Source organism: Rana temporaria, chromosome 3 (assembly GCF_905171775.1).
Source record: "Rana temporaria chromosome 3, aRanTem1.1, whole genome shotgun sequence".
Taxonomy (NCBI): Eukaryota; Metazoa; Chordata; class Amphibia; order Anura; family Ranidae; genus Rana; species Rana temporaria.
The window spans coordinates 367,799,003-367,813,785 of record NC_053491.1 but is presented as its reverse complement, the minus strand read 5'-3'; the positions used below and the strand labels follow the sequence as shown (position 1 = coordinate 367,813,785).

The window sequence follows — 14,783 nt, the reverse complement described above, 5'->3', positions numbered from 1 at the left end:
TTGTAGACGCAATAACTTTTGCGCAAACCAATCAATATACGCTTATTGCGATTTTTTTTACCAAAAATGTGTAGAAGAGTACGTATCGGCCTAAACTGAGGAAAAAATTTGTCTTTAAAAAAAAAATTGGATATTTATTATAGCAAAAAGTTAAAAATATTGTATTTTTTTTCAAACTTGTCACTCTTCTTTTGTTTATAGCGCAAGAAATAAAAACCACAGAGGCGATCAAGTACCACAAATCCGCAAGAAAGCTCTATTTGTGGGAGGAAAATTTATAAAAATGTCACTTGGGTACAGTGTTGCATGATCGTGCAATTGTCATTCAGAGTGTGACAGCGCTAAAAGCTGAAAAATGGCTTGGGCAGGAAGAGTGTCAAAGTGCCCTGTATTGAGGTGGTTAAATAACAAACATGTTATACTTACCTCCTCTGTGCAGTTTGTTTTTCACAGAGCATCCTGGATCCTCCTCTTCTCGGGTCCCTCTTTGCTGCTCCTGGCCCCTCCGTCCTTTGAGTGCCCCTCAGCCAGCAGCTTGCTACAGGGGGCACCCAAGCCGCATCAGAACTCTGTTTATCCATTCAGACACGGAGCCACCCCCTCTCTCCCCTGTTTGGCTGACTGACTTTTATTGACAGCCGTGGGAGCCAATGGTGCAGCTGCTCTGTCTCAACCAATCAGGAGGAGTGTCCTGGATGGCTGAGGGGATCGTGGACATTGCTGGAGAGAGAAGGGGCTCAGATAGGTAATTGGGGGGTGCTGGGGAGGCTGCTACACACAGAAGGTAACAGAAGGGATATATTAAAAGCCAGCAGCTACAAATACTGCAGCTGCTGACTTTTAATAAATGTACACTTACCTGTCCAGCGCACCTGTGATGTCAGAAGCTGAAGCCGAGCAGTCGCTCGTCTCTCGGCTGCCCCTGCTGCCATCCTCGGTGAGGGAATTAGGAAGTGAAGCATTGCGGCTTCACTGCCCGGTTCCCTACTGCGCATGTGCGAGCAGTGCGGCGCGTCCTCACTGGTCCCTGCTGTCTCCTGAGACCAGTGTGTTTCCCAGAAGACAGCGGAGGGGGGGGGGGGCGTCAAGGGGCGTGTAATATACAGGTATCTGCACCCCCCCCAAAAGGTGCCAAATGTGACACCGGAGGGGGGAGGGTTCCGAAAAGTGGAGGTTCACTTTTTGTGCACGTCGGTCCCGTGCGCACGCAAACAGCAATTGTCCCACATGAGCTAATACCATGAACGTCAGATCATGGGCAGCAAGTCTAGTACTAGACCTCCTCTGTAAATCTAAAGTGGTAACCTGTAAAGGCTTTAAAAGCATCACCTATGGATAGATAAATGTACGAAGTTTGTCCCCGTAAATTTTAAGGCGTGACATGTTTGATATATTCTGCGTAACATCATCTTTTATATTTTACAAAAAATTGGGTTATGTATTGTGTTTTTTGCAAAAAAAAAAATGCATCTGAAAAATAGCTGCGCAAATACAGTGTGGAATAAAAAATTGCAAAACCCACCAAAAATTTATTCTTTAGGGCCTTTTATAAATAAAAATATATATAAATGTTTTGGGGGTTCTAAGTAATTTTCTTTCTAGCAAACAAATACAGATTTTTACATGTAAACAAACAGTGCCAGAAAAGGCCTGGTATGGAAGTGGATACTGTATACAACAAATTCTTGGTCTTTAGTGAGGCAGAAGAAAAAAAAACGCAAGATGCCTCTGGAAGCATTGTATAAAATGCCCAGTGTGCATGAGGCCTAAAGTCAACAGGCAGCTGCAGCACGGTCTTAGGCAAAGATAGCTGCAAATATTTCCAGAGATCCACCCAAGCCCCCACCCTGTAACAAGTCAGACGAGATTCTCAGCATTCGAGACTTTTATTTCCGTGTTCCTGCTATCAGCAATGGCGTCTGCTGGTCTGAGGAAGGAGCTTGAATGTTCTGTCTGCTTGAATGTTTATACAGATCCCGTAACTCTGAGATGTGGACACAACTTCTGCCGGGTCTGTATTGATCGTGTGCTGGATACACAGGTGAGATCTGGAGGTTATTCCTGTCCTGAATGTAGACAGGAGTTTTATGATCGGCCTGCACTGCAGAGGAACATAACACTGTGTAACATAGTGGAGAATTTCCTGTCTGCTCAGCCAGATCTGGAAGAGTCCGGAGTCCACTGTACTTATTGTTTTAATGCTCATGTACCTGCTATTAGATCCTGTGTGCTCTGTGAAGCCTCTCTGTGTGAAAATCACCTGAGTGTCCACAGCAACTCACCAGAACACATCCTATGTGACCCCACCACTTCCCTGCAGAACAGGAAATGCTCCATCCACAGGAAGATCCTGGAATATTACTGCACCGAGGACTCTGCCTGTATCTGTGTGTCCTGCTGTCTCATTGGAAAACACAAAGGACATCAAATGGAATCACTGGATGTGGCTTATGGGGAAAAGAAAAAGAAACTGAGAAATATTCTGCAGAAACTGATGGTAAAGAAAGAGGAGACAGAGAAGAGCATTCAGAGTTTGCTGGAACGTAGGCAAAAAGTACAGAAAAAAGGGCATTTTGAAGCAGAGATAATCGCTGCCCTGTTTAGAGACCTCAGGAGACAGCTGGAAGACTTGGAGAAAAGAGTCCAGTTGGAGATCTCCAGGCAGGCAGAGCTGGTCCTATTATCGGTGTCTGACTTGATCCAAATCCTGGAAATAAAGAAGGACGAACTGTCCAGGAAGATGCATCACATTGAGGAGCTGTGTAACACGACGGATCCATTGACCGTCCTACAGAAATCAGACACAGGTGACTTGTGTGATACTGAGGATGGAGACAGAGATAGACACACTAAGCTTCTCCATGATGGAGGGGATCTGGATGTATTTCGGATCTCACACACATTAGACACCGGGTTATCTGATATAATATCAGTTATAAATGGGGGGATCTATATACCAAAAGCTGTAGATATATTATTAGATGTAAACTCAGCTCATCCTCGTCTATCTATAACAGATGATCTAAAATGTGCATGTGGACTAGAAGATTTTGAAGTCTATCCACAATCACCACAGAGGTTTGAAAGTTTTCAAGTGTTAAGCAATCAGAGTTTCTCCTCAGGACGACATTACTTGGAAATGGACCTTCAAGGAGAATATTGGACTGTCGGGGTGTGTTACCCCAGTATAGACAGGAAAGGACCTCAGTCATCCCTTGGAAATAATAACAAATCTTGGTGTTTGAGCATGTGTTATGATGAGGAGGATGATGATAATGAGTATTTGGTGTCGCATGACAGTAAATCAATTATATTACCTGTCAAGATCTCTGTTAAAAAAATCAGAATATATCTAGATTACGAGGTGGGTCAGCTCTCTTTTTATGCCATGTGTGACTCAATCCGCCACCTCCACACCTTTATTGCCACTTTTACTGAGCCCCTCCATATTGCATTGGGAGTGCAGGATGGCAGTATACGAATTAGTAGTGGAGAATCAGGGGAGGCAAGGAGCAATTAATTATGGGAAATCCACCCAGGGACTTGTAACATCTCAGGGTGTGGATTTTGATACATTCAAATAAAGAGGAGATAACAGTGGAATTGGGGATATCCCTGCTTTGTATCATGAACCAGCTGTAGTGTCATGGTTATGCAGTAATGTTTGTCTGTCAGCTTACCTCTCTATGTGCTCAGATTAACCACTTAACCCCTGGACCATATTGCTGCCCAAAGACCAGAGCACTTTTTGCGATTCGGCACTGACTCGCTTTAACTGACAATTGCGCGGTCGTGCAACGTGGCTCCCAAACAAAATTAGCGTCCTTTTTTCCCCACAAATAGAGCTTTCTTTTGGTGGTATTTCATCACCTCTGCGGTTTTTAGTTTTTGCGCTATAAACAAAAATAGAGCGACAATTTTGAAAAAAATTAATATTTTTTACTTTTTGCTATAATAAATATCCCCCAATAATATATAAAAAAAACATATTTTTTCCTCAGTTTAGGCTGATACGTATTCTTCTACATTTTTTTCATAAAAAAAATCGCAATAAGCATTTATTCATTGGTTTGCGCAAAAGTTAAAATAGTGTTTACAAAATAGGGGGTATTTTTATGGCATTTTTATTAATATTTTTTTTTTACTAGTAATGGCGTCGATCAGCGTTTTTTTTTCGGTACTGCGACATTATGGCGGACAATTCGGACACTTTTGACAAATTTTTGGGACAATTGGCATTTTTATAGCGATCGGTGCTATAAAAATGCATTGGATTGCTATAAAAATGCCACTGGCAGTGAAGGGGTTAACACTAGGGGCGGGGAAGGGGTTAAGTATGTTCCCTGGGTGTGTTCTAACTGAAGGGGGGTGGCCTCACTAGGGGAAATGACTGATCTTCTGTTCATACATTGTATGAACAGAGGATCAGCATTTCTCCCCCTGACAGGACCGGGAGCTGTGTGTTTACACTCGGGATCAGTGGCTACAGGGACAAGACTTGGAGCTCTGTGTGTAAACACAGAGATCCATGTCCTGTCAGGGGAGAGAGGAGACCGATCTGTGTCCCTTGTACATAGGGACATAGATCGGTCACCTCCCCCAGTCACCCCCCCTCCACCTACAGTTAGAACACAATTTAGGGTACACATTTAACCCCTTCCTCACCCCCTAGTGTTAACCCCTTCAATGCCAGTCACATTTATACAGTAATTAGTGCATATTTATAGAACTGATCGCTGTATAAATGTGAATGGCGCCAAAAATGTGTCAAAAGTGTCCGATGTGTCCGCCATAATGTTGCAGTCACGAAAAAAATGCTGATCGCCGCCATTAGTAGTAAAAAAAAATAATAAAAAATAATAATAATTCTGTCCCCTATTTTGTAAACGCAATAACTTTTGCGCAAACCAGACGCTTCTTGCGATTTTTTTATTTTTTTTTCCCCAAAAATATGTAGAAGAATACGTATCGCCTAGACTGAGAAAAAAAAGTTTTTTTAAAAAAAAATTGGGCTATTTATTATAGCAACAAGTAAAAAATATTGTTTTTTTTTTCAAAATTGTCGCTCTATTTTTGTTTATAGCGCAAAAAATAAAAACCGCAGAGGCGATCAAATACCACCAAAAGAAAGCTCTATTTGTGGGGGAAAAAAGGACGTCAATTTTGTTTGGGAGCCACGTCGCATGACCGCGCAATTGTCAGTTAAAGTGACGCAGTGCCACAAGCTGAAATTTCACCTGGTCAGGAAGGGGTATATGTGCCCAGTAAGGAAGTGGTTAAGTAATCTCTCCTCTAAGCATGGCTCCACCCCAGGCCCTATCAGGGAACTCTATAATAACCTGTGCACTACAAATTATATTGTGTTGTGTGTTTAGCTTTCGTGTGTGACTTGCTTTGTCTTCTACGTCTGGTTCCAGTTACCGATCTTGGATTGTTCTCGACTATCCCTGCCTGCTTGTGACCCTGACCTTTGGCGTGTTCTATGTTTATCCTTGTCTGCTAGTCGTACCGAACTTTGGATTATCTCCTTACTATCTATTGTTATCCTGGGCTGCTGCTTCCTCTCTATCCTCCTGTAGCCTACCATGAGCGTGAGCTGGGAGACCCTGGGGGCCGCGACCTGGAGCCAGTTGCAGCCCAGTCCATCCTCACCACTAGAGGCTCTGGTGAACGCCTGCTGTCTCTTAGACTCCGCGCCCTGGGGAATCTTGTGCTCTAGCTCCCTGTGGGATCCGTGTTGGTGCTCCAGTGGACCTGCCTTCCTTAACCACCCAGAGTTCCATCCGCAGCAGTCAGCAGTAGGGTCCACTACCTTAGCGGTGCACTCCTGACCCCAACGGTGTGCATCTGTCACTTGGCCTCGGGTGACCTGACATGCAGCTTTATCTTTTTTCTCTGCTTGTTAGATAAAACTATTATTTACTAAATCTGAACTCTAGGTAATCAGATAAGTACACAGATGAAATACATATAAGAGAGCCATTTTACCTGCCAAAAGATTTGTATTCCTGTCCAACCAGTCCTGAGTTTTACACAGTTTTGTCACACAGCACAGTATGGCAGGGGAAGGCATTCTGTTGTAGTTAAGTGACTCTTAGGCCCCGTACAGACAACCGAACATGTCTGCTGAAACAGGTCCGCGGACCAGTTTCAGCAGACATGTTTGGTCGTCTGTACAGCAGAGTGGACAGGATTCCAGCGAACATTTGCCCGCCGGGCCTTTTTCGAGCGGGCAAATATTTCTAAACATGTTTAGAAACAGCCCGCTGGAATCCTGTCCGTCGGACATGTTCAGTCGTCTGTACAGACCTACCGTACATGTCCGAGCGGCCGCCATCCCTCACATGCGTCGAATGACTTTGACGCATGCGTGGAAGCATTGAACTGGCAGGGCCGCGCACATCGTCGCGGCGACGGCGCGGCCTCGTCGCCGAGTATCGAGTACGTGCGGATTTCTGTATGATGGTGTTTACAGCCATCATACAGAAATCTCCGGGCAGACATGTACGCTGAAAACGGTCTGGCGGACCGTTTTCATCGTACATGTTTGCCCGCGTGTACAAGGCCTTACAGTTATTATCCTTACCCCAGCCTGTGATTGGGGTGTGATACAAGGGGTATGTATACTTGCAATTGCAGGGCAGGAAAGCCTCTTATGATTGGCACAGTACTGATGACAGCTTCCTGGCGGGCTCATTCACATGGGTTACACACCTGAGCTCATGCCTACTCTGCAGCTTTAAAGACTCCCTGCTCTCACTCTCTGATCTCTGGCAGAAGAGTAAGGCTGCCCATAGATGGAGCAAATTTCTTTCCTGCAACCACAGGCTGCAAGAAAGAAACTGTTGACAGGGTAATCCCTCCGACGGAGCCATTGTGTTCTCCCGACAGTGGGCTGGGGGTGATCCCACTGGCAGAACACAGTTATTATTGCTAGCAGCTACAACAGACGCTAGCAAAATTAATATGTAAAATCTGGCAGCCTGTTGTACCCAAGTTGTCAAACTGTCTATGGCCACCTTAACCACTTAAGACCCGGACCTTTAGGCAGCTAAAGGACCCGGACAGTTTTTGTGATTCGGCACTGCGTCGTTTTAACTGACAATTGCGCGGTCGTGCGACATGGCTCCCAAACAAAATTGGCGTCTTTTTTCCCCACAAATAGAGCTTTCTTTTGGTGGTATTTGATCACCTCTGCGGTTTTTATTTTTTGCGCTATAAACAAAAATAGAGCGACAATTTTGAAAAAAATGCAATATTTTTTACTTTTTTCTATAATAAATATCCCCCAAAAATATATAAAACATTATTTTTTTTCCTCAGTTTAGGCCGATACGTATTCTTCTACCTATTTTTGGTAAAAAAAAATCGCAATAAGCGTTTATCGATTGGTTTGCGCAAAATTTATAGCGTTTACAAAAAAGGGATAGTTTTATTGCATTTTTATTATTTCTATTTTTTTTTACTACTAATGGCGGCGATCAGCAATTCTTTTTGTGACTGTGACATTATGGCGGACACTTCGGACAATTTTGACACATTTTTGGGACCATTGTCATTTTCACAGCAAAAAATGCATTAAAAATGCATTGTTTACTGTGAAAATGTCAATTGCAGTTTGGGAGTTAACCACAAGGGGGCGCTGAAGGGGTTATGTGTGACCTCATTTGTGTTTATAACTGTAGGGGGGTGTGGCTGTAGGTGTGACATCATCGATTGTTATTCCCTATAAAAGGGAACACACGATCGATGACAGCGCCACAGTGAAGAACGGTTCTTCAGCTCCGGGGACCGATCGCGGTACTCCAGCGGCGATCGGGTCCGCAAGTCCCCTGGCCATGGTCACGGAGCTTTGGACCGGGTCGCGTGCACGCGCCCGCGGCGCGCGCGACCCCACGGCTGGGCATAAAGAGCCACGTACATGTACGTGGATGTGCCCAGTCGTGCCATTCTGCCAACGTATATCGGCGTGAAGGGGTCCTTAAGTGGTTAAGGGAACTTTTAGAAATGCCCCATTAATATAGACAGAAGAAAAATGATGCAGCAATATATACGGGGCAAGATATATCCCTTAGGGCACTTTCACACTGAGGCGGTGGGGGCGGTAAAGCACTGCCCATTGATTTAAATGGGCAGGGGCGGTTTAGGAGCGGTGTCTTTACCGCTCCCCCCCCCCCCCTACTTTACCATTGGTCCAAGACTCCAAGCTGTTCATTGAGCTCAGTGTCTCTGCCAAGAAGTGAGGAGAGGCACTATTAGCTCATCCTCTCAGTCTGCTGCAAACAGAGTGTGACAGCTTGTATTTGACGTGGCTGCTCTGTATGTAGTATGTAGGATTTACATGATGGGTGTCATCTCTGAACTGCCATTCCAGTCCAGGAAGTAGATGGTGACCATGGATGATACTGAAAGAAACAGTAATTGTTGATCAAATGTATATATTTTTTAAAGTTCAAACATCTTATACTTTATAATGATTTTCACTAAGTTGCATTACATCTTTAAAGGGTCACTAAAGGAAAAAATGTTATCAGCTATATAGCTTCCTTTACCTCATTGCAGTGCAGTTTTCATTTCCTGCTTCTTCGTTTTTGCTCTGATTGAGAGTTCTGTCTTCTCATTTCTCTCCACTTCCTGGTTGTGTAGATAAGAAAATGATCACTGAGCGAGGAGTTCTCAGTGTGGTCAGTAACGTGCTCGTTCCCTCTGCTAGACTACAGGTCTGCGTGAGAACGTTGTGCACGTCTGTGTAGACTAGAAGAAGCTGTGAGATCGTGGGTGTGTCTAACACCCCAGCACCTCCTCTCTATCTGAAAGATTCGTTTCAGGCTCTGCCCTGCCTGGATCCCGCCCCCTTTGCTAAGAGGAAAACTTCACTAAAGACACAACTGACTTTCCAAGCAGCTGCTGAAGGAGGACAAACGTTGCAGAAAAGCCCAAAAAAAAATGGGAAATCTTTCACTCTGTTTCATCATCAGATACAATATCATTGCAATATAAAACTTATTATCAAATGTATGTTGCTGGTTTTTCTCCCTATGCAATAATGCATGTGCCTCCTAATCCCATCCCATCCCTCTCTCACCTCAATATGACCTCCATCCATCCATCCGTTCATCCCATCCCTCTCTCACCTCAATATGACCTAGATCCATCCATCCATCCGTTCATCCCATCCCTCTCTCACCTCAATATGACCTCCATCCATCCATCCGTTCATCCCATCCCTCTCTCACCTCAATATGACCTCCATCCATCCATCCGTTCATCCCATCCCTCTCTCACCTCAATATGACCTAGATCCATCCATCCGTCCGTTCATCCCATCCCTCTCTCACCTCAATATGACCTCCATCCATCCATCCGTTCATCCCATCCCTCTCTCACCTCAATATGACCTCCATCCATCCATCCGTTCATCCCATCCCTCTCTCACCTCAATATGACCTCCATCCATCCATCCGTTCATCCCATCCCTCTCTCACCTCAATATGACCTAGATCCATCCATCCATCCGTTCATCCCATCCCTCTCTCACCTCAATATGACCTAGATCCATCCATCCATTCATCCCATCCCTCTCTCACCTCAATATGACCTCCATCCATCCATCCGTTCATCCCATCCCTCTCTCACCTCAATATGACCTAGATCCATCCATCCATCCGTTCATCCCATCCCTCTCTCACCTCAATATGACCTAGATCCATCCATCCATCCGTTCATCCCATCCCTCTCTCACCTCAATATGACCTAGATCCATCCATCCATCCGTTCATCCCATCCCTCTCTCACCTCAATATGACCTAGATCCATCCATCCATCCGTTCATCCCATCCCTCTCTCACCTCAATATGACCTAGATCCATCCATCCATCCGTTCATCCCATCCCTCTCTCACCTCAATATGACCTAGATCCATCCATCCATCCATCCCATCCCTCTCTCACCTCAATATGACCTAGATCCATCCATCCATCCGTTCATCCCATCCCTCTCTCACCTCAATATGACCTAGATCCATCCATCCATCCGTTCATCCATCCCATCCCTCTCTCACCTCAATATGACCTAGATCCATCCATCCGTCCGTTCATCCCATCCCTCTCTCACCTCAATATGACCTAGATCCATCCATCCGTTCATCCATCCCATCCCTCTCTCACCTCAATATGACCTCCATCCATCCGTTCATCCCATCCCTCTCTCACCTCAATATGACCTACATCCATCCATCCGTTCATCCCATCCCTCTCTCACCTCAATATGACCTACATCCATCCATCCGTTCATCCCATCCCTCTCTCACCTCAATATGACCTACATCCATCCATCCGTTCATCCCATCCCTCTCTCACCTCAATATGACCTAGATCCATCCATCCGTCCGTTCATCCCATCCCTCTCTCACCTCAATATGACCTACATCCATCCATCCGTTCATCCCATCCCTCTCTCACCTCAATATGACCTAGATCCATCCATCCATCCGTTCATCCCATCCCTCTCTCACCTCAATATGACCTAGATCCATCCATCCATCCGTTCATCCCATCCCTCTCTCACCTCAATATGACCTCCATCCATCCATCCGTTCATCCATCCCATCCCTCTCTCACCTCAATATGACCTAGATCCATCCATCCGTTCATCCCATCCCTCTCTCACCTCAATATGACCTCCATCCATCCATCCGTTCATCCCATCCCTCTCTCACCTCAATATGACCTCCATCCATCCGTTCATCCCATCCCTCTCTCACCTCAATATGACCTACATCCATCCATCCGTTCATCCCATCCCTCTCTCACCTCAATATGACCTAGATCCATCCATCCATCCGTTCATCCCATCCCTCTCTCACCTCAATATGACCTAGATCCATCCATCCGTTCATCCCATCCCTCTCTCACCTCAATATGACCTAGATCCATCCATCCATCCCATCCCTCTCACCTCAATATGACCTAGATCCATCCATCCATTCATCCCATCCCTCTCTCACCTCAATATGACCTCCATCCATCCATCCGTTCATCCCATCCCTCTCTCACCTCAATATGACCTCCATCCATCCATCCGTTCATCCCATCCCTCTCTCACCTCAATATGACCTAGATCCATCCATCCATCCGTTCATCCCATCCCTCTCTCACCTCAATAAGACCTCCATCCATCCATCCATTCATCCCATCCCTCTCTCACCTCAATATGACCTACATCCACATGTGCGAAAGTGATTTGATGAATGGATGGATGGATATAGGACAGTCTGATCCGTGCATCAAATCACTTTTGCACGTATCAGACTGTCCTCTATCCATCCATCCATTCATCAAATCCCTTTAGCGCGTATTAAACTCTCCTCTATTTATCCATCCATTCATCAAATAACTTTGGCTGTTATGAGTTTGTTCTACATTCATCCATCCATTCATCAAATCCCTTTCACATGTAATAAACTGTCCTATATCCATCCATCCATTCATCAAATCTCTTTCGCACGCATAAGACTGTCCTATATCCATCCATTCATCAAATCCCTTTCGCTTTTATCAGTCTGACCTACATCTATCCATTCATCAAATCACTCTCTCAATTCAGTCTGACCTACGTCCATCCATCCGTTCATCAAATCTCTATCGCACGTGTGGATGTAGGTCAGACTGAGCTGTGAGAGGAATTTGATGAATGGATGGATGGATAGAGGAGACTTTGATACGTACGAAAGGGATTTGATGAATGGATGGATGTAGTTCAGACTAATAAGAGCAAAAGGGATTTGATGAATGGATGGATAAATAGAGGACAGTTTAATACGTGTGAAAGGGATTTGATGAATGGATGGATGGATATTAGGACAGTCTGATAACAGCGAAAGGGATTTGATGAACGGATCAGACTGTCCTATATACATCCATCCATCAAATCCCTTTCGCTCTTATCAGTCTGACCTACATCCAGAGACAGCGGACTTGGTACAGGAGGTGGAGGACAGAGACAGCGGACATGATACAGGAGGTGGAGGACAGAGACAGCGGACATGGTACAGGAGGTGGAGGACAGAGACAGCGGACATGATACAGGAGGTGGAGGACAGGGACAGCGGACATGGCACAGGAGGTGGAGGACAGGGACAGCGGACATGATACAGGAGGTGGAGGACAGAGACAGCGGACATGGTACAGGAGGTGGAGGACAGAGACAGCGGACATGGTACAGGAGGTGGAGGACAGAGACAGCGGACATGATACAGGAGGTGGAGGACAGAGACAGCGGACAAGGTACAGGAGGTGGAGGACAGAGACAGCGGACGTGGTACAGGAGGTGGAGGACAGAGACAGCGGACATGATACAGGAGGTGGAGGACAGAGACAGCGGACATGATACAGGAGGTGGAGGACAGAGACAGCGGACATGGCACAGGAGGTGGAGGACAGAGACAGCGGACATGATACAGGAGGTGGAGGACAGAGACAGCGGACATGATACAGGAGGTGGAGGACAGAGACAGCGGACATGATACAGGAGGTGGAGGACAGGGACAGCGGACATGATACATGAGGTGGAGGACAGGGACAGCGGACATGGTACAGGAGGTGGAGGACAGAGACAGCGGACATGGTACAGGAGGTGGAGGACAGGGACAGCGGACATGGCACAGGAGGTGGAGGACAGAGACAGCGGACATGGTACTGGAGGTGGAGGACAGAGACAGCGGACAAGGTACAGGAGGTGGAGGACAGAGACAGCGGACATGATACAGGAGGTGGAGGACAGAGACAGCGGACAAGGTACAGGAGGTGGAGGACAGAGACAGCGGACTTGGTACAGGAGGTGGAGGACAGAGACAGCGGACAAGGTACAGGAGGTGGAGGACAGAGACAGCGGACATGGTACAGGAGGTGGAGGACAGAGACAGCGGACATGGTACAGGAGGTGGAGGACAGAGACAGCGGACATGATACAGGAGGTGGAGGACAGAGACAGCAGACATGATACAGGAGGTGGAGGACAGAGACAGCGGACATGGCACAGGAGGTGGAGGACAGAGACAGCGGACATGATACAGGAGGTGGAGGACAGAGACAGCGGACATGATACAGGAGGTGGAGGACAGAGACAGCGGACAAGGTACTGGAGGTGGAGGACAGAGACAGCGGACATGATACAGGAGGTGGAGGACAGAGACAGCGGACATGATACAGGAGGTGGAGGACAGAGACTGCGGACATGATACAGGAGGTGGAGGACAGAGACTGCGGACATGATACAGGAGGTGGAGGACAGGGACTGCGGACATGATACAGGAGGTGGAGGACAGGGACTGCGGACATGGTACTGGAGGTGGAGGACAGGGACAGCGGACATGATACAGGAGGTGGAGGACAGAGACAGCGGACATGATACAGGAGGTGGAGGACAGAGACAGCGGACATGATACAGGAGGTGGAGGACAGAGACTGCGGACATGATACAGGAGGTGGAGGACAGAGACTGCGGACATGATACAGGAGGTGGAGGACAGGGACTGCGGACATGATACAGGAGGTGGAGGACAGGGACTGCGGACATGGTACTGGAGGTGGAGGACAGGGACAGCGGACATGATACAGGAGGTGGAGGACAAGGACTGCGGACATGATACAGGAGGTGGAGGACAGGGACTGCGGACATGATACAGGAGGTGGAGGACAGAGACAGCGGACATGGCACAGGAGGTGGAGGACAGAGACAGCGGACATGATACAGGAGGTGGAGGACAGAGACTGCGGACATGATACAGGAGGTGGAGGACAGGGACTGCGGACATGATACAGGAGGTGGAGGACAGAGACAGCGGACATGGCACAGGAGGTGGAGGACAGAGACAGCGGACATGATACAGGAGGTGGAGGACAGAGACAGCGGACTTGGTACAGGAGGTGGAGGACAGAGACAGCGGACATGGTACAGGAGGTGGAGGACAGAGACAGCGGACATGATACAGGAGGTGGAGGACAGAGACAGCGGACAAGGTACAGGAGGTGGAGGACAGAGACAGCGGACGTGGTACAGGAGGTGGAGGACAGAGACAGCGGACATGATACAGGAGGTGGAGGACAGAGACAGCGGACATGATACAGGAGGTGGAGGACAGAGACAGCGGACATGGCACAGGAGGTGGAGGACAGAGACAGCGGACATGATACAGGAGGTGGAGGACAGAGACAGCGGACATGGCACAGGAGGTGGAGGACAGAGACAGCGGACATGATACAGGAGGTGGAGGACAGAGACTGCGGACATGATACAGGAGGTGGAGGACAGGGACAGCGGACATGATACATGAGGTGGAGGACAGGGACAGCGGACATGGTACAGGAGGTGGAGGACAGAGACAGCGGACATGGTACAGGAGGTGGAGGACAGGGACAGCGGACATGGCACAGGAGGTGGAGGACAGAGACAGCGGACATGGTACTGGAGGTGGAGGACAGAGACAGCGGACAAGGTACAGGAGGTGGAGGACAGAGACAGCGGACATGATACAGGAGGTGGAGGACAGAGACAGCGGACAAGGTACAGGAGGTGGAGGACAGAGACAGCGGACTTGGTACAGGAGGTGGAGGACAGAGACAGCGGACAAGGTACAGGAGGTGGAGGACAGAGACAGCGGACATGGTACAGGAGGTGGAGGACAGAGACAGCGGACATGGTACAGGAGGTGGAGGACAGAGACAGCGGACATGATACAGGAGGTGGAGGACAGAGACAGCAGACATGATACAGGAGGTGGAGGA

At 47.5% G+C, this 14,783-nt stretch overlaps 1 protein-coding gene across 1 annotated transcript; it reads left to right on the top strand.

Moving 5' to 3' along the window:
- Window positions 1-1,912: 1,912 nt before the first annotated feature.
- LOC120930500 (E3 ubiquitin/ISG15 ligase TRIM25-like) lies at window positions 1,913-3,520 on the top strand. Its single transcript, XM_040341677.1, has one exon. It carries the CDS (start codon window positions 1,913-1,915, stop codon window positions 3,518-3,520), a length of 1,608 nt encoding a protein of 535 aa, XP_040197611.1.
- Window positions 3,521-14,783: the final 11,263 nt, after the last annotated feature.

Coding starts and splice junctions, on each gene's coding strand:
- LOC120930500 (XM_040341677.1), top strand. CDS start 1,913: ATGGCGTCTGCTGGTCTGAGGAAGGAGCTTGAATGTTCTGTCTGCTTG.